The 20,645-nt window shown below is 39.2% G+C and overlaps 1 protein-coding gene across 1 annotated transcript in view; it reads right to left on the bottom strand.

The window, feature by feature from the left end:
- The window catches only part of WLS (Wnt ligand secretion mediator), a 105,158-nt gene that overhangs the window by 46,933 nt on the left and 37,580 nt on the right, over positions 1–20,645 (bottom strand). Inside the window, exon 2 of the mRNA XM_047788690.1 lies at positions 16,301–16,573. Coding sequence (XP_047644646.1) covers positions 16,301–16,573 — 273 coding nt within the window. The remainder of the gene's footprint in view (positions 1–16,300; positions 16,574–20,645) is intronic.

The following is a 20,645-nucleotide window of genomic DNA, read 5'->3' as shown; positions in this document are numbered from 1 at the left end:
ATATTGACATGGGTCCCGGAACCAATCCCCCAGGGATCTGGAAGGACAAGTGTAGTTAGTACAAAGATGTCAAGAGTGCTAGGTAGGGGGACAAGAAATGCAATATAGAGTACGTGATCTTCTGGATTACCTCATCTAGGAGAGATGATGTTAAACTGTGAACCACCAGATGAGTAAGCGGTCACTAGGCAAGGAGGTAGGAGAAGGAATTACAGGACGAGGGAGCTGCATGCTTAAAGAGTCATGGAAGCACAAAATAGCATAGTACAGTAATCTACTAATTCAGTGGCAGGGAATGGGAGGTAGAGTGGAAAAAAAAGTCAAGGCTGGAGAGGAGGAAGGATCTGATGACAAGAGAAGAAACATGCTCTGAATGAATGCTGCAGCGTTTTAGGATGTTTAAGCAAAGAGATCCGGCAGCTGTATGAAAGGCAGACTGGGATGTTATGGGGAGTAGAGAGAACAGAAGAAACTGAGGCCCACTACATTTAATACAGTTCTCACCATGTCTAAGATTATTTTAATCACATAGGAAGTATCACCAGAAGGACCTTCCCTGTTTTCCAAGGAATTTGAACTCAACAATGAACCAATCTTTTCTTAACAAGGCTAGAGAAATCAGAAGCATCCAAGCTGGCAAGTGTTAAAACACTGGAAAACAGATGTGGCAACAGCTCTTTCCTATTTGACCATAATCAACATATACGCAGAGTGAAAACAAACTTGACAGCCAAGGGAGGGAAACACACAGTGGGCTTCTTTGCTTTCTCCCCAGGATTCCATCCTTGCAAAGAGCATTTAGAATAGCTGATGTGATGGTTACAAAAATCTACCTGCCTCTCTCTGAATGCAATTAGAGAAGAGAGCTTCCTTCACACTGGCTCCAAAAATAGACGATGGCGGAGTTCACAAACTGACAGCTGCATTCTCATACAGTAACCAGGAGAGAGGAGGGATGGCTAATTTAACTTAACTTCCAAAACAAACAGTGCAGAAGAAGTACAAGATAAAGAGAAAACACAAAGGTCACGTCCTCAAAGGGCTGGAAGAGGAATGGGGTCACTCTGTGGCAGTTTATTAGTCCTCCTCAAATCCTGATGAAACCGGTGAAATATTTTGCCCAGATCTGCCCACAGTCCTTCAGACAAAAGCTCTGGCAGATGAAGCTGCGGAAGGAATCCCAGCAAGATTGGCAAGAGAGCCAGGATTTGTTCTCTTAACTCCTTCCTCTATAACCTGGATTCCTAAAGGCTAAGAAAGTCACTACATTTTCTAGATAAGAGAAATGAGCTCTTCCCTACCCCCACCCCACCCCCTTCACCATGATTAAATTACACTATGACCAGCCTGGGGCAGGGGAAAGAAAAAAAAAAAAAAAGTTATCCAGGAAACAAATATGGGTCATTAAGGGGGAGAAACCAGGTGTCTGAAAGGAGTAAAGCATTTCGGTTTTCCTCTCCTCAGTCCTAAGACCTTTTCGTTTTCTTCCATAGTCTTCCCAGCCCAAGGCTTCCAAGGGAAAAAGGGAAGCAGATTCTCTCTGAGGCTCCCCACCCCCCAGACCTGCACTGGCTCTCAGGGCGGCTGCCAGCCAGCTAAATGTCAGATCACTGCACCCCGCATTCCCATGCCACACTACCTCCATCGCCCCGGTGACTAAGCTGTTTCAACAGCTGTGTTATTGCTGGAGTCAGGCCAGTGTTATTCACACGGAGTATTTGTTTCGTGCGGCTTCTGTGGGGAATTCTTACACTCAGGATTTGGGGTTCTATTTGCAGACCAGGTCCGCCCCTCGATCAATCGGTGAGGATATTCCCTGAGCTCTGCTGCAGTGCAATGGTGTTGGGCTACCGATCACTCAGGCTTCCGGGAGATGGACAGCCAGACTCCTAACACCACAGAGGGGGTGGAGAAGGCGTGTATGTCTCTGACACAGAGAGAAGGAAGCATAATAGAAAACCAGAATCCTTGACGGGCCCTGGAAGACCTCTACTGCCCCTCCCTCAAGAGAAGCCACCAGGACTAGCTTTCTGCTCGTCCTCTCCAGCCATTTCCCTCCATTTTTCCTTGAAAGACTCTCCCCTTTCAGGTAATGCTTGCACCCCTCTGCCTCTGTTGGTCTCTCCACAAACTTGCCTCTGATCAACACTAAGCCTGGGCAGCGCTCGCCTGTGCTCCTCCCTCAGGCCCTGGCCTTCCCTTCTCTCATCACCTTGCTTGCCATCATCTCTGCTCATCACTCCTGAACAGGTCCAAGCGGGACCTGTTTAATCCTCTCCCACCCCCGACACCTCAGCACGGCAGACACTTCTGTACCAACTAATCACAAATGCAATGAGGGCAAAGCATTGCATTTGTGGCCTTTGATACCTGTGGACCAATTTCCACTCTTAGTCCATTCTAGGCTGCTCCACCCAAGGGCCTTCGTAGCCTGCTCTCCCTCCTAGGTTCTCACCCACAGCAATTGGGCTATGTTTTCTGATATTAAAGAGATCATAGAAATGAGTTTTCTTATAAAGAAGGTCTTGCAGTTTAAAAAGAAATAAAACAAGGATTCTCAACAGCTCACATGTTTGAGTACATGCAGACATTTTCAGTTGCATGTAGGTGCCGGCCAAGTATAAATGATCTTCTCAAGCTCAAAATGAGGAAACAGAGGCACGTGGTCTAAGTGTTAGTGTGGGAGGGAGGTGAACTATGCATCGGGTTTGCCTGGCTCCACCATTCCAGTCCTTCCCTATTATGGCAGGAGTTGGGAGACAAGACCTGTTTCTTGCTCTAGGAAAGCCACTAATTAGCTGTACAATTGGAGTAAGTCACTTTACACACTGTATTCTTTCATTAAATACTAAAGTTGAACATAGAATGACTAAGGTCCTTCAAGTGCTAACATCTCATGAAGGTACAGAACTGAAACACCACCAGTTGCTTAACTGCCTTCTACCTTTGAGGCACTGTGGTTAAAAAACAAACAGTAAAATAATTCCTGCCCTCAGGGCACTTTTAATGGCGTTTGAGTGATCGCGGATTAAAAACTTGAGTTTGACTAACCTAAGAATTAAACAGAAACAAATACAAAAATACAGAGTACGTGACAGTCCTCCAGAAAAAAACATACCGTAACTATAAAAGGACAAAAGTGGATTTCAACAATGGTGTCTCTCCCTCTCCCCACCCCCCACCCCCCAAAAAAATCATCTTTGTGCTGCTGGCAGGAAAAGCCAGCTACCAGAAGGGATCCCGTCTGTTTCATGGGAAAGCTTTGTTTCCAACAAGTTTCGTAAAGGAAAAAGTAGGCTAGAACAAGCTTTTTATTTCCAACCCACCTTTTCTTCATTCCCATGAATGAGGAGGGGATAAGAATGACAGCAGGCAGCCAGGGAAAAAAATAATATGGCTGGTGGGTCTTGACCTCTTGGATTCCTGCCGACAGAGACGCCCGAGAGGCAACATTTAATTGTGAAAAAACCAGCCTTGCTCGCCTCTTATCTTTTTCCTCTGTGACTTAAAACCCACAATTACTGGCAACCCCTAGATTCCGAGTCACTCAGCTGGAGGTGGCAGCAATGGCTGTGTCTGTAACTGAAAAGCAAAAGGGGAGTTAGATTTTACCTGCCTCGGCAGCGAGCCTTGTACGAACACAGCCCTAACCCAGCTTCTCCCATTAAAAAGTTCACAGATGCCCTCCTGTCGGGAAGACCACCATGCGAGAAGTCCAGATGGAAAGAAAAGAAATTTGATTTCCAGCTGCTGTATAATTCAAAGGACAAGCTATGAGTCTCAAATCCTGAATTCCACATTTCATTTCAGCACTAAATATGTGATTTTCAATTCTGTTTCTTAAGGATCAAACTCCAAATTTCTTAGCCTGGTCCTCAAGGCAACTCACCCACAGGCCCCTCTATCTTTCAGGGGCTTATCCTCTCTCTCCAGTGTGGAATTCTTCCAGCAAATGAGATTACTGTCCTTTGCATACAACAAACTGTTATTTCACAGTATTTCATGGCGGGAAAACATGGGTCTTAGTCCTGCCTTTCTCAGCTGTAAACCAGATGACCTTGGGGAAGTCACTTAACTTCTACAATCTCAGTTCGCAGAACTCCAAGAAAGCTATCTCTCATGTGCCTCTGCTCCCATCTGGAATTACTACTCTACTGACCAACATTTTAGTTTACATGTTAATATGTTTACAGTCATATACGATTAAATCATGTCTGTGGACATGTTCTCGTAAAGATGCTGAGAATTTCCTACGTCGTCTATTTTAGGGTGTTCTCCAGGGGCCTACGTGGTGATCAACATGCAATTTGTCACTCAGGGGGTCTAATTATACCATGAAGTCGGAACTCTTACCTTGAGATTCATAAACCTCTGAATTCCACAGATTCCTAACTGCAAGTCTTCAGGTGACATATGTACACAAAATATCTGAATGGAGCCTATGCACATCTTCCCCCCAAGGTCAGGGTCCTTGATCCAAAGTTAAGGACCACTGTCCCGAAGTAATGAGCAACCTGTGGTTGTTTTGCACACTTGGCCCTGCTGTCTCCCTTTCTAGACTACTACATTCTCTCCAGAACTCACATGTCTTCTCTCTGCTTAAGTCCAAGAATAATAACTCGCTTTTCTTGTGTATTTACTATGTACACTTACTGTACAAAAGCCTCAGATGTATTATTCTAGTTTCATCCTTAAAACAATTCTATAAGAGTGCTATGCTATTATTTCTATTTTACAGACTAAAAAACTGAAGCACAAGGAAGTTCAGAAACTTACGAAAGGTGTCATATAATTTATAAGTGACAGGTCGGGGAAGCAGCCCAAACACTCCAGCTTCCCAGAACAAAATAAGACTGCTCTTGGATTGTTTCTTTGCCACCAGATAGTAGTAGACAGTCACAAATTCCAGTATCTCCTTTAAGACTCCATCCTTCAAGACTCAATCAAAAATCCATTTTCGCAGTGAGTTAATCATTTCTCTATCTATGTTCATGGAATACTCTGAACACTTAGCACTGAACACATTGGTGTAATTTTTTTGTTTCTTTTCCCTCTGAAGTAGCTGATGAGCTCCTAACTAATTCTTCTGAGTACATCTCAAGTATGTACCGTGTCTGGGGCTGTACTAAGTAGGAGGACACAAAGATGAACAAGATACAGTCTCTGCTCTCAAAATTTAGCCTTGCAGGAGAGAAGTAAACAAAGAAAGCACATGAGGGTTTTTTTTTTTTTATCTTTATGAAAGATAAGGACTTATCTAATCTTTGTACCTTAACTCCTGAGTAAAATATTCCAGCACATGGTAGAAGTCCAATAAATGACCACTGACTGAATGCAGTCCTCAGAATCCGCACTGTTAAATTAAAAGATCTGGGAACCCTCCTGCACTGTTGGTGGAATGTCAAGTGGTACAGCCACTATGGAGAACAGTTTGGAGATACCTTAGAAATCTATACATAGAACTTCCATATGACCCCGCAATCCCACTCTTGGGCATCTATCCGGACAAAACTCTCCTTAAAAGAGACACGTGCACCCGCATGTTCACTGCAGCACTATTCACAATAGCCAAGACATGGAAACAACCCAAATGTCCATCGACAGATGATTGGATTCGGAAGAGGTGGTATATATACACTATGGAATACTACTCAGCCATAAAAAAGAATGACATAATGCCATTTGCAGCAACATGGATGGAGCTAGAGAATCTCATACTGAGTGAAATGAGCCAGAAAGATAAAGACAAATACCATATGATATCACTTATAACTGGAATCTAATATCCAGCACAAATGAATATCTCCTTAGAAAAGAAAATCATGGACTTGGAGAAGAGACTTGTGGCTGCCTGATGGGAGGGGGAGGGAGTGGGAGGGATCGGGAGCTTGGGCTTATCAGACACAACTTAGAATAGATTTACAAGGAGATCCTGCTGAATAGCATTGAGAACTTTGTCTAGATACTCATGTTGCAACAGAAGAAAGGCTGGGGGAAAAATGTAATTGTAATGTATACATGTAAGGATAACCTGACCCCCTTGCTGTACAGTGGGAAAATAAAAATAAAAAATTAAAAATTTAAAAAAAAAAACTGTTAAAACACTAAAAAAAAAAAAAAAAAAGATCTACCATCCCTTTATGAAAAGTCTTTGAGGCTATTCAGATACTGACTCACCTAAAAACTGCTTCCTGTGTTGGTGTCTATGATACATTTTTTAATGTCAGACTAAAAATACACTTCCAGTACACCAACTCTGTCTGCCTACCCAAGAATGAGAAATGAACACAAGGTAACACACAGCAAAATAAAAGACAAGAAAACTCACTCCTTTCAACACTAAGTTCACCCACTAACAAGGGAGCACCCATCCCCACTGAATAGCATCTTCTAAAATGGTTCACACTTTGAAGTTACTGATTCACAAAGCCAAAGGGATACTCATGAGATTTTTATAGAGCCAAAGAACCTTGAGTGAGTCATGGACTCTCAGCAGAAGAGATGTAGAATAGGTGGGACCTTAGGGCCATCTCGTATAACTTCCACTCAGATGAGAAGCTACTCCAGAGCACTACGGTCAGACTCACGCCATTGACTCAATGGGATCAATGCACTGGAGCCTCAAGATCACTTCCTTTTTTTTTTTTTTTTGTCTTTTTGCCATTTCTTGGGCCGTTCCTGCGGCATATGGAGGTTCCCAGGCTAGGGGTCGAATCAGAGCTGTAGCCACCCGCCTACGCCAGAGCCACAGCAATGCGGGATCCGAGCCGCGTCTGCGACCTACACCACAGCTCACAGCAACACCGGATCCTTAACCCACTGAGCAAGGCCAGGGATAGAACCCGCAACCTCATGGTTCCTGGTCGGATTTGTTAGCCACTGCGCCATGACAGGAACTCCAAGATCACTTTCATTTATAAACCCCTCTATTCTGCAGCTAGGAGACTTTGAACCAACCATTTAATTTCTCTTATCCTCAGTTTCTTCTTGTTGATAAGGGAGAATTGTTGAAATGATTGGATGAAATAAAAATAAAGCTGACTTAATCAGAGATGATTTGGTTGCAAGTAACAGGTCTTTACCCACACTAGCTTAAGCAGAAATTAGCTGGAAGGATACAAGGGTATCTCAAGAAACTCAGCAGGGTGGTGTGGTGAAGGCCCACACTCTGAGGGAGGGGAGATCGACAAATTCTACAAGAAAGTATGAGGCCAAAGCAAATGGCTAGCAACACAGATAATCACCAGCATCTTTAGTACAAAACTACGTAAAGAAATCACCACCCAATTCAAGTTACCGCTGTGGTTAAAGTTACGATTTCCCATCAGCCAGCTTCTGCTTGATTACTACCAGTGACAGGCTGCTCACTACTTGAAGAGACAGCCTTTTCATTGCTAAACAACTCCAAGTATTAAAACTCTTTTCTATGTGACAGCAATTTTTTTAAAGATTGTAATTCCAATCTTACTCTAACCCTTACCTTTAAAGAACACAGAATCTTGCTTGTTAAGTCAGGGCTGGGCTTTCTTTCCTTTGTGGTCATAATATGAACAACCAATAAGGCAGGAAAGAGATTCACTGGACAATTACTTTAGGAAACAACCTAAACCAGAACAATTAAAAAACCAGAATCTCTTCTTCCTTTAAAGAATTACTACTACCCGTCTTATGAACATCATTAGCACTAACTTACTAGAGCAAAAAAGGAACTGGAACCATTTCTAACGTCAGCGTGTAGATGTTGAGGGAAGTGGTTTTTTCCACTGTAAAATCCCTGGCACTTTTGCAAGTAGGATTCTGCTTTCCTTAACAGAAGATTTTCCTTCCCCCATCTAACTTTCTTTTGCTTTGAAAAGCATCATCCAGAAAATAATTTCACCTCATATTTTCTTAGATTACCCAAAATAAAGGTATGATTCCCCATAAAACAACCTCACATTAGCTATGTGATGACTGACTGGCGTTTAAATACTGACAAAAATACCCAAAGTTAGAAGAGGAGGTAAAAGCACACAAACACCTTATGTATACTGTGGGGCACCATCACGGAATCTGCTGCTGCTGGTGGCTTTGCTGTTCACATTTTTCATTGATGTCACGAGGCTTTTATTTTAGTAACCAGGATATACTTGTTATGGATGCAAAGAGAATCTCCTCATTTATATTCTAAACTCAGAGCAGGAAATGAGACACGTGGGTGATCTGCAGCTGTGGCACTATAAACAGGACCAGCCTACCTCCTAGTCTAGATTCTAGACTGCACTACATTTCCTGAACTTGGGAGATTTAAAAAAAAAAAAGAAAGAAAGAAAGAAAGAAAGAAAAGAAAATACACTGTTTTAGAAAGACCAATGCAACTTCTGTCCAAGAATCTTAAAGGCCACTGGTAGAAGGCTCACTGACCTGTACACAGTAGATACTTGTTGCTAAGTACCATCTACCGGCCTACATGGTTGATATACAACCAGGAGATCCTGTTCTGTCTCCAGCCAGCTGTGCTACAGTGGGCAGGTAGTGGAAGGTTTCTTCATCTGGTAAATCAAAGGACTAGTCCTTCAATATTTTGGGGCCAAGCATCCATTTGAAAACCTGACAAAAGCCACAAACACTCTTTCTTCCAAAATGCATATAAATATGAGTAAAATTTCACACATTATCAGGGGTTCACGTGGCCCTTGACCTCTATCCACAGACTTCTGGTTGAAGATTATTAGACCAGCGGCACTCGAACCTTTTTTCCAGTGTTCAAAGTGTGCAATCACACAGTTGATGTTTACTAACAATTACTGAAAATGATTCAACCCCATAGATGAGTGTTTTGCTAAGACTAGATCCAACATGATCTGCTTCCCAGTGTTAAATTCATTGGGAATGACTGGAAGGAAGTGGGAGAGACTGGTTATAGCAAATGATAAACATTAATAAAAAATCTTGGGAAGGTTTTGAAAGAACCCAACTCTGTTTCTCAACTGGGGTTTTTTCACTTGGAAATACATAACACAAAACCACCCAGTCAGATACAGGATCCAGACACTTTTACAGCGATGCTGTCCAAGTCACAGGCTTATACCCATCACACCCAAATAAAACAAAGCCCGAGGTTCCCACACTTCTGCCAATATAAACATGTTCACAATGCTTAATTCCAAAGCTGTGCCTGAAGATTCCCTCAAAAAGGAAAGATAATCCATGAATGAGAATAAACAAATACTATGTCCCTAATCGTCACTATCCTGAGTTAATCAACGAAATATACTCTTCTCCCATGATTTTAGTTTCTTTCTAGTTCAAGTCAGTAGGTAAGGCTGAATCATACTGGTAAATTCTAGGTTCTAGGCTTGGTTTGAAGGGGAAACATGACTCCATGAGAGAAGACTGGCCATGGAAATCCATCTCAAACACTGACAATCTCCCTACCTTTGCCCCCCATCCTCAAATCCCATTCCATTTAAGTCTCATGGATCTTTTTGGTGTGCTTTGAGCTTTTATAACTTATCTTTTTTGAGGGGGGAGAGGAAAAATTTGAACTTATAATTATTTCTGCTCACACTAACTCTGAAGTGGGTAAAGAAATTTGAAATTAAATTTTAATTGTAGATTAATGTCACCAAATTTTTTAAGGTTACCTTTCAAATTTCTTTACCTGCCTCAGAGTCAATGTACAACGGAGCATGACAATGGGAGAACAAAGTATGTATACATGTATGTGTAACTGCGTCTCCGTACTGTACAGTGGGAAAAAAAATTGTGTTGGGGAAATAACAATTTAAAAAAAGAAATATTTGTTATAAATAGAGACTCTAACATGGTCATGAATTAAAGAAGGTCTTTTTTAGGGGAGGTGGGAAATGGGGTTGGAAGGTAAAATTAGATTTCTTCTCAGGTACTTGCTTCAATAGATTTTGATAAAAAGGATTATCTGATGAAACATAGAATTCCAGTTATGTGAATACCACACCACCAAAGGTCTGTTCCATCACAGCAGTTGTAATTTTTTGGTGCATAGAATCCTCTGCCCCCTTAAACTTTCTTTGTGGACTCTTCCCAACAGGTATCTGAAAATACAGAATAAGAACCCCAACAATAAGATCATAGAAGGATTTTCTTTCTCCCTTCTATAAACTCGCCCTTAATCATTTTAGATAATGTGACAGTTTAATTTTTACAGTCAATAGACCATTCCTTTATTCTAATTGTGGTCTTGTGCTATCTACCTAATATTCTATAATAGATACACAAATGAAAGAGCACAATCATTTCATAAAAACTAGGCAATTTTCTCCCAGGACACTCAGCCATCTAACTTGAAAGCTGACTGGGTAATAATATCCTGCTAATTATTTTTTTGACTACAAATGTTTTCTGTTTGAAAGGAAAAAAATCACTTGTCAGTTCTAGAAAAAATTCCATCATGTCATGTAGTCATTTGCAAAAATGAAACAAGTAAGATTTAATGCTCAATTGAAGGGCAAGGACTCAAGGCAAAACATAATGACTTTATTACCTAAGAACAGAATAAATACCCTGGCTTTCCCCACCTCACAGCATTTATCAGTTATTTCTTCAGCCTAAGGGTTTCTTGGATCTCTGGAAATCCTAGATATACTGCTCAAGACAGATCAATCCATATTGAGGCTTTCTGACAATGAATCTCAGTGCTTCTATTTCAACGGCCTGTAGATTTGAAAGCTGTGTAGAAACATGTCAAAAAAAAAAACCCTTCTTTGATCTCTGCTCCCAAGTTCCTCAAAAGCAGCCCCATGGAGTCTGAGGTTATGCTAAGTATGTGACTTGCAGTTGTAATCAGCAGAGTGACATTCCATTACAAGTGGGTACCAGTTTAGCCAATCCAAATCTGTGTTTTACAAATACATATGTAAATCGAGTGATTGATAAAGCATTTTTAAAACAATGATGCACATCCACTCTAGAGGATTTTTTCAAATAACAGAATTTGCTTGTTATAGAACAATCTAAGCCCAACGCATGGTAAGTATCCCAGTGATTAATCATCTAGACACCAGCCATTTAGGGTGACTTTTTTCTGATATTTTTTAGTCTACTCAAACTCCCTCCATTTTCTAAGACTTTAGAGCAAAAACTGAAATCCTCTGTTCCCTTCAGCTCTATAGAAGTACCACATTTGTGCCCTCACAAACATGTTAATTCCATGCCTCTGAAATGTTTGGGTAAAAGTCAGCACTGACCCAAACAGACTTCAAAAGACAGAATTTTATACAGTCACCCCCCATTACCCACAGTGAATGGATTCCAGGATAACCCCCAACCCTCAACCCCTGGCAGATACCTACATCTATGGATGCTCAAGTTGTTTATACAAAACACCATAGTACAGTAGGCCCTCAGCATCCGGGGATGAGACATGGAGAGCCACCTGGAATTGGTATTTACTGACAGATCAGGTTTCCAAGCATCTAGATGCTATAGATTCTATAGATTCTCTTCAACTGGCTTCCCCTCCCCAGATCTTCCAGAATATTTTTTTTAAACTATCACCATTTACAAGTTGAACTGGCTCCTGCTTTTTATACTTATCACTGAATGATAATTTTAAGTTTTAAAAAATGTTCATTCTTAAAAAGTAAAAAGTAAGGATTCTGTTTAAAATTGTTTTTTCAAGTGTGGATTTACTTTTTTTGCATAATAAACATGGGAATGTCTTCTTTCCTTCAACAATCAAATAAAATATACACATTCTCTAAACACTTTCATTACTATTAGTTACCCATTCCCTCCCACTCCCTGAAAGGCATCAGTCTAATGAAATCTTGGATTTGATGAAACAATGACCAGTTTATAGTTTCTGAGGGAGTATCAAGATCTCAAGTTCTAGTGATATCATCTTAAATCAAAAGTTTAAAAGGAATAAACATTTGGTACCAAATGACTAAATGCCATTTAAAATATACAGTCCTTAGATTATTTTATCTGCTCAAATACCCTTCAAAGATATGTGAAAACTCTGAACATATACATATTGAAAATCCTAACTTTACATCATAATCCAAATGTGAAATCTCTTATTATTTGAAATCTGAAACTCATTTCAATAGACTGTCCATGAAAAACAGGACTACTCGACTTTTCCATTTGCAGTAATATTGCTAGAGCCATAAACAGAGTCATCCACATGTAATAGGTTCTTGCTCACCACACTCCCAACCTTTTTTCTTCTGCCCATATATTTCTATCATAAACAATGATAAAATATAAAAAGTGGAAGGCAGTTGCACATACTTTTAATACAAGGATCAAAGGAAAACCTAGACTTACTGTGTCTTATAAATATTATTATAATTATGTATGTATGTATGCATGTATGTCTATATCAAAGATATACCATCCCTCTTTAATCAGTGCCTTTTTTAGTGTCCAAAAGCAAAGGTAAAGAGAAAAAAAACTTAAGGAAAAGTTTTCTCATAAACCCAACATGTAACATTTTCATATTACTGTCCCAGCCCCTACCTAGTGGTACTTCACACACAAAAAAATATTTTCATCTGGCTTTTCTTGATGGCGCTATGGTTTCAGTTATCTTATATATTTATTGAAGGAACTCTTAGTTGTCTATCTTGCTAATTTTTCAGTGCACCCCTATTAAGTGCAGATCCTCGCCTCACAAGAAATTAAAGGAGGTTTAAGATAAGAATATTTAGTCCACTCTTTTTCTAGTTGAAGGTAAAATATATTTTGGAAACTGAAGATGTACTTGGGAAAAAAGAACATAAAACAAAGCCACATTTCATTTACGTATGGAGATGTTTTGGTTAAAGTCTCACTAACATAGGCATGTTTGATGTTTAAAATTAATATTTGCTAGGAAGTAATTCATCTGTGAGGTTATTACAATATGGAATAGGTTCTGATCACTAATTAAGATAGGAAGGTGTGGAATTCCCCACACATCCAATAATTCTGATGCCAGCAGGGTGTCGTATAATTCAACTCAATTCTGACACTATCTACCCAGAGATAGCATCAGAGTCCACAGGTTAAAAGCTCAGTCCCTCAAAACTGCCCTCCACTTTCAGCTGTCATTCACAAGCCCAGATTGTTTTCCTGCACTCCTGACCCACCAGCTACAAATTGGGCATTCACAGGATTCCCTCCTTAGACTTTAGATGCCAGCCACCAAGTCCAGGTTGCTACCTGTACTTCCAACCTAGTAGCTCTAAATCAGAGGGTCCCATGATCCCCTCCTCAGGTTTGATTAATTGGCTAAAATAGCTCACAGAACTCGAAACATTTATTTACTCATTAGATTATAGGTTTATTACAAAAGATATTAGAGTAGATACAAACCAACAGCCAGACACACAGGGCAAGGCCCCTAATAAATAAGCTTCTGCCCTCATGGAATATGGGGTCCAGCATGGTGCCATGTAGAAGTATTCTGATCCCCCAACCTGGAAGTTCTGCTTTAGGGTTCTTGTGGAGGCTTCATTATATAGGCTTAATTGATCAAGTCATTGGCCACTGGTGATTGATTCAATCTTTAGCCCCTCTCCCCTCCCCTCCATTCATGGTTGGTTCCCCTGACAACCCATCCCCAACCTTAAGTGCTTTCTAAAAGTCACTTCATTAACACCAACCCAGTTGTGGTAGAAAGGGGCTTGTTATGAATAATAAGACACCCTTTTCACCTCTATGGCTTTGAAGTTTTCAGGAATTAAGGACAAGAGACTAATATTAAAAGATGCTCAGAGTTCCCTAGCAGCCTAGCAGTTAAGGATCCAGCCTGGGAACTTGGGCATGCCAAGGGCACAGCAAAACAAAACAAAACAAACAAACAAAACAAACCAAAAACCAGAAATGCTGCTATTGCTCTTATCTATCAGGAGAGTCCAAGGATGTTGGATGCTGTAGATGGGGAACAAATAAGTACGAGAAATATATATTTGGTCATCTCAATGACCAAATATATATTTCTTGTAGACCTCAGTCAAGTTATTTCTTAATTTCTGTTTTGGAAAACTCAAGACTTGAGTTTAAAATAATTTATTTGGGAGTTCCCGTCATGCCCCAGTGGCTAACGAATCCGACTAGGAACCATGAGGTTGCGGTTTTGATCCCTGGGTCTGCTCAGTGGGTTAAGGCTCTGGCGTTACCGTGAGCTGTGGTGTAGGTTGCAGACGAGGCTCGGATCCTGCATTGCTGTGGCTCTGGTGTAGGCCGGCGGCTACAGCTCTGATTCAACCCCTAGCCTGGGAACCTCCGTATGTCGCAGGAGCGGCCCAAGAAATGGCAAAAAGACAAAAAAATAATAATAATAATTTTATTTACAGTAGTGAAACTAAAAAGTGAATATTGAATGTTCAAATGGATTTCAAATTAGTTTGAAGAATTCTAAAATAGTCAATCCATTTATAATGAACCAGTAAAAACCAAAGTAGCAAATGAATTTGAGTTTCTTCACATTACTAGGACATTTTCTCTAAAAACTTTCAATCATAACAACATTCACTAAATAAACTTAAGAATCTTTTTTCTAAGATTTTTGTAGTACAATTTAATTTTAGAAAATTATCATTAGCTTCTAAAATTTCACATGAACTCAATTGAGGTTCTAAATTATTTTACTAAATGATTCTGACACCAAGTTCCAAAACTACATTACAAGGCCAACAACCTTCAGCAATGCAAAAGGCAGAAAGGCAAGATAAGTCAACACTTTCCTTACAACTTGAAAAGAGAGCACCACTTCGAATAATTACCCAAGTGTTCGACGATACTCTAAACGACAGCCCATCACAATACCATCGGATGCTTGAAAATAGAGACTTAGTACTCTTAGTCAATTCTAAAATCTGAATCTCCATTTAATCAAGGAAGATACTATTAATAATAATAATAATATTATATAATAATAAAAATAAAGATAATAAGATATGAGCAACTAGGACAAAGATGAGTTTGAATGTCAGTGTTACTGATCATTGAAATGTAATTTTAATAACAAAAATCTTATTTTGGAGTTGGGGGAAGCACCTCAATCCACTGCTTTATGTTCCTTTTTTGGTAGAAGAATGACACAATCCAAGAAACAGTTTCATCCACAGCTTCCTACAGGCAAAGGTGTAGGTTACACACATATGAGCACAATGCACAACCTGCACACTGACTGCTCACAATCTAGAAAGACGTCACAGTAACGATTCAACCGTGCAGACTGCAGGGCTGGTCATATAGCCCTTACCAGGCCAGTAACAAACAACAGTCATTCAAGGAAGGATCAATTACCTTCCATGGGAAAAGGGGGTGGGAAATAATATGGAAAATAGCTGGGAAGGATCCAGGGGCATGTGACAAGTGGGATATCTTGAAGGGTGAATAGGTTTTCAAAGAGAAGTCTTTTGTGCTTTTGTAGGAAGGAGGTCATCAGGAAAGGAAGTGGTAAGTAGGTTCAATATAAGCAAAGGTGCACAGGGAGAATTACTCCTGTTTGAGGATGCAGAGAATATGTGCAGGTTAGCAATGAAAGATAAGAATGGAGAGGACTCGGAGTTCCCATCTTGGCACAGCGGAAATGAATACGACTAGGAACCATGAGGTTGCAGGTTCAACCCCTGGCCTCGCTCAGAGGGTTAAGGATTTGGCGTGGCCATGGGCTGTGGTGTAGGTTGCAGGTGTGGCTCAGATTGGGCGTTGCTGTGGCTCTGGCATAGGCCAGTGGCAACAGTTCCATTAGACCCTAGCCGGGGAACCTCCATATGCCACGGATGCAGCCCTCAAAAGACAAAAAGACAAAAAGAAAGAATGAAGAGGACTCTAACACCCAGCCTTATTTGTTAGTCATTAAAGGTATTCTGAGTAGGAGAATGAGAAGATTAAAGCTGTGCTTTTTAATGTAAAGACCAATCAATCCCACTAATCTAGGTATTGAAGAATTGAAAAGAAGGGCTAAATTTCAGAAATGAAGTTGAAAGGATAATTATAATAGTTACTCTTTAGTTTTGAATTTTTTTTAGCAGCACTTATTACGTTCTAATGGCATTACATAGACTAATTTATTCCTTAAAGTAATTAGGAAATTATTTTTCATATTTTACATTGAGGAAACCATGGCTCAGAGAGATTCTATAAGACCTACCTCTAGGAACTGGTAGAAAGATAAAATGGGTTAATTTAGATGGAGCACTCAGAAAGTGCCCAGTAAGTAGAAAACAGTCAGTAATTGGCACTAGTCATACTACTATTTTACTGCTATGACAACTGTCTTGGAAGAGCCTAAAGAGAGGAATTTCCCAAGTTAAGAGCGGGATGGGGAGAGTGCACTTACTGATTTGGTTGTTCAGCTTGAATGCAATGTCCAGCTGCAGGATAAACAGCATGAACTGGAACCAGGGACTCATCTCCATGGCGGGGAGGGGAATGTGGACGGAAAACACAATGTCATTGGCTTCGATTTCTCTTGGAATCGCTTCCTCGATGTCTCGGATCTTGTCACACTGGTTGGGTCCCCAAGGCATTAGCCATTTGGTCTTGTGGTGGTTTTTACGGACATCCACACATTTCACTGACATGTAGGACACTGCCGTTGTGGGTCCTGGAGCTGAAAAAAGAACAGCTTTGTTTTAGAAGAATCATCCACTCAAGTTCCTATTTCTGGCTAACATCCTTCCCACTACTGTCTTCTCTCCATTTTTCACACTGCCTTCTGTAACAGGATCAGTGATACCAAGAGATCTCCTAAATCAGGGTGAGGATCCTTCAGTGACCTTCAGAGGTGTCCTAAACCATCCCTAAGAGCCTTCCCATTGTTTTCAACCACTGTTGCTTGTTGAAAGAATACATTCGTAGGCAGTTTTTTTCAGTTAATGCCTAACTCCAAAAAATGTCACAAAAATCAACTATGCTTCAGTTTCCACCTGCCTAGGGCTTCATACAACACAGTGCCTGAAGTTAGAAGACCTGGGTCTGAAGGCTGGTTGAACAACTTACTCTCAGTTAATTTGGGGCAAATTGGTTACATCTACAGTAGCTTCAGGACGTTCATCTGGGAAATAAGAGTGCTGGCTTTTAATACTCAACCAAGATGGCTGGTTTCTATGATTCATATTTTTTAAAATTTACTTTACTTTAAACATCTTTACTGCAGTATAGTTGATTTACAGTGTTGTGTTAGTGTCAGGTGTACAGCAAAGTCATTCAGAATTTATATATATATATATATATATAAAGTCTTTTCCAGATTATTTCTCCTTATACATTATATAATATTGAGTGTAGTTCCCTGTGCTATACAGTAGGTCCTTGTTGGTTATCTATTCTAAAATTCTTAATTCTGAAATTTTACAAAACCGCTTTTGATTGAAATAGTTTTTTAATTTTATTGGCATATAGTTGACTTACAATGTTGTATTAGTTTGTTTTACAGCAAAGTGAATCAGATAGATAGATAGATAGCCACCCTTTTTTTCCTATGTAGGTTATTACAAACTATTGGATAGATTTCCCTGTGCCATATAGTACGTTCCTGCTAACTACCTATTTTATACAGTAATGTGTTTATGTTATTCCCAGCCTCCTAATTCCTCCCTCCCCACCATGGTTTCCACTATGGTAACCATAAGATTGGTTTTGAAATCTGTAAATTTGTTTCTGTTTTATAAATAAGTTCAGAAAGAATTATTCTGACTTTGGACTCCCACTTAATCTACCTATTGAGAGTGGGAACCCAGAAATTGACTAACACTTCAAAGGAATACTAAAATATGGTCCATGCATTTCAAGAGGGATCATCACACTTGAAATATATATACCACTAACAACACAATTTTGTGATTATATAAAATGGTCACATAATTATAATAGAAAATTTGTGAAATACAGAAACACTAAACTTCAAAACAATGTGGTTTTTTTTTTGTTTTGTTTTGTTTTTTCATTTTAGTTTCCAGGCTAGGGGTCCAACTGGAGCTGTAGCTGCCAGCCTACACCACAGCCACAGCAACGTGGGATCCAAGCTGTGTCCGTGACCTACACCACAGCTCACAGCAACACTGGATCCTTAACCTACTGAGTAAGGCCAGGGATCAAACCCGCATCGTCAAAGATAATACTCGGGTTCATTACCACTGAGCCACAATGGGAACGCCAGTTCAAACAGCATTTACCCAAAATCTCACTGGAGGGAAGTAACCATTATTAGAAAATTATCAAAACATTATCTGACTTTTCCATGAGTGTGTAACTAGATAAAAATTTATAGAGGAATTAATTTATATAACTTAAAAATACATACTAATATTAACACATATTTTTACAAAATAGGATCATACCATAGTTTTGTAGCTTTTTCTTTTCATCCACTTAGTGAAGCAGAGTAGCACAAAGGAAGTAACACAAGCTGTGGAGCCAACCTACCTGGTGTCAAATCCAGGCTCTTTCTTATGTGGTTGTGACACCATTAATCCAAGCTAGGAAAGTTTCTGGGGAATTACTAAACCTGTCTGTGCATTAGTTTTATCATCTATTAAATGGCAACAATAATAGTACCTACCTGTCTGAGTCATTGTATAATTAAAGTTAACATATGGAAAGTATTCAGAACAGTGCTTGAAAGTATGTGAAAAAACATAAAGTTAATATTATCTATTATGTATTATAAATATTTTCTACACAATTAAAATTTTTCAAATTGCAGAATGATATATTAGTTTACCTATACCTCCCTTGCTTTGTAAAAGTCGTCTATAAATAAGAATAATTCTTTGCCTAATATGTTTTGTTAGTAATTTACCTCAACTTTTCCATCTGCTGTCTCAATTTATTTATGGCATATTTTAATACAGAGAAGCTCCAGGTTTCATATCCAATCTCTCTTTTCCTTTATGATTTTCCAATGTTTTCAATGTGTATAAAGAGAACTTCTTATCTCCAAATTGAATAAACAGCCACCTTTACTACCTTCTAGTTATTTTTAACAATTTCATTTTTTTTAATATTTAAATAGTTGATCCCCCTGAAATTAGTTTTAATATAAGGGATGAGGTGAGAATCTAGTTTTATTTTTCTAATATTTATATTATTTTTCTAATATTTATATTATTTTCCTAATATATTTATATTATATTTTAATATATATTATATTATAATATATTATAATAAATATATATTATATTTTCCTTTCCTTTATATATTATATTATATTATAATAAATATATATTATATTTTCCTTTCTTACTGATTTATGACATCACCTCTACGTTATGTATACCAATAGATTTTTCTACAATCTATTCTATTCCATGTATTGGACTGTCAGTTCACGAGCCAATACAATATGGTTTTAAATCACCTAAATTGATGGTTTCTATCAATATCTGATAGAGTAAAACCCATCCCGCACTCCATTTTATATTTATATATTCTGTTGGGATTTGATTGAAATTACATTAAATCTACAAATTAATGCAGACAGAGTCAGCATCCTTTTCCAACATTTAGTTTTTCCACCCAAGAACAGAGATTATTTCTCTACTAAGTGGAGTCCATTTTAATATCTCTTCGAAAATTTTCAGTTTTCTTCATAGATCCTTCTACTACAATATATTTTAAAAATCTATTTATAAAATTTTCTCTGGAGTTCCCCTCATGGCGCAGGGGAAACGAACCTGACTAGGAACCATGAGGTTGCGAGGCTCAGATCCTGCGTTGCTATGGCTGTGGCGTAGGCCAGCAGCTGTAGCTCCGATGAGACCCCTAGCCTGGGAACCTCCATATGCCACAGGTACAGATCTAAAAAAAGCCAAAAAGCCAAAAAAAAAAAAAATTTTTTTCTCTGAAAGTTAGTAATAAAAGGAAAACATTAGACATGATGATTGGAGTTCCCATCATTGCTCAGCAGAAACAAAATCTGACCAGCATCCCTGAAGGATGCAGGTTCGATCCCTGGCCTCACTCAGTGAGTTAGGATCTGGCATTGCCATGAGCTGTGGTGTAGGTCGCAGACACGGCTTGGATCTGGCGTTACCGTGGCTATGTACGTGTAGGCCAGTGGCAACAGCTCGGATTTGACCCCTAGCCTGGGAACTTCCATGTGCCACAGGTGTGACCCTAAAAAGACAAAAAAAAAAAAGAAAGAAAGAAAGAAAAAAAGAAACAATGGTTTATGTGCATGGTTTAAACATGTTTAACTTTGTGCATATGACCCATTATAAACACAAAATCATCTGTAACAGAGACCAGACAGCAACTAGAGGGATATGTGAAGCAAGGGGAAAAGTCATTTTTGACCCAAGAGTGTGTTCTATTAATACTTTGCCTTACTTCAAATGCTCAAATACATATTTTTCTATCCCTAAATATCAATTCTAATAGTAAATTTTGAGTAGTAAATGTTATGTTCACAGAAAGTTGTGATAATGCCTACTAAAACTTACTGGAAAACACAGCACTGCTAAACTCTAGCTGAAAGCCCTTCAATGTAATATCCTAAATACTGCAGCACAGAAGTCACCACTAATCCATGCCAGGGATGTTTTTCTTCAAAACTCAAAATTGTATCATGAAGACATTTTACACATAATCCATCTAAAATCAGACATCTCACTTATTATTTATATGAATCAATCAAACTTTGGTTATCCTGACTCAGCTAAATAGCCCACTGACATTACAAA

This window comes from Phacochoerus africanus, chromosome 8 (genome assembly GCF_016906955.1).
Source record: "Phacochoerus africanus isolate WHEZ1 chromosome 8, ROS_Pafr_v1, whole genome shotgun sequence".
In the NCBI taxonomy this organism is placed as follows: Eukaryota; Metazoa; Chordata; class Mammalia; order Artiodactyla; family Suidae; genus Phacochoerus; species Phacochoerus africanus.
This window is presented reverse-complemented; position numbering and strand designations above follow the sequence as displayed.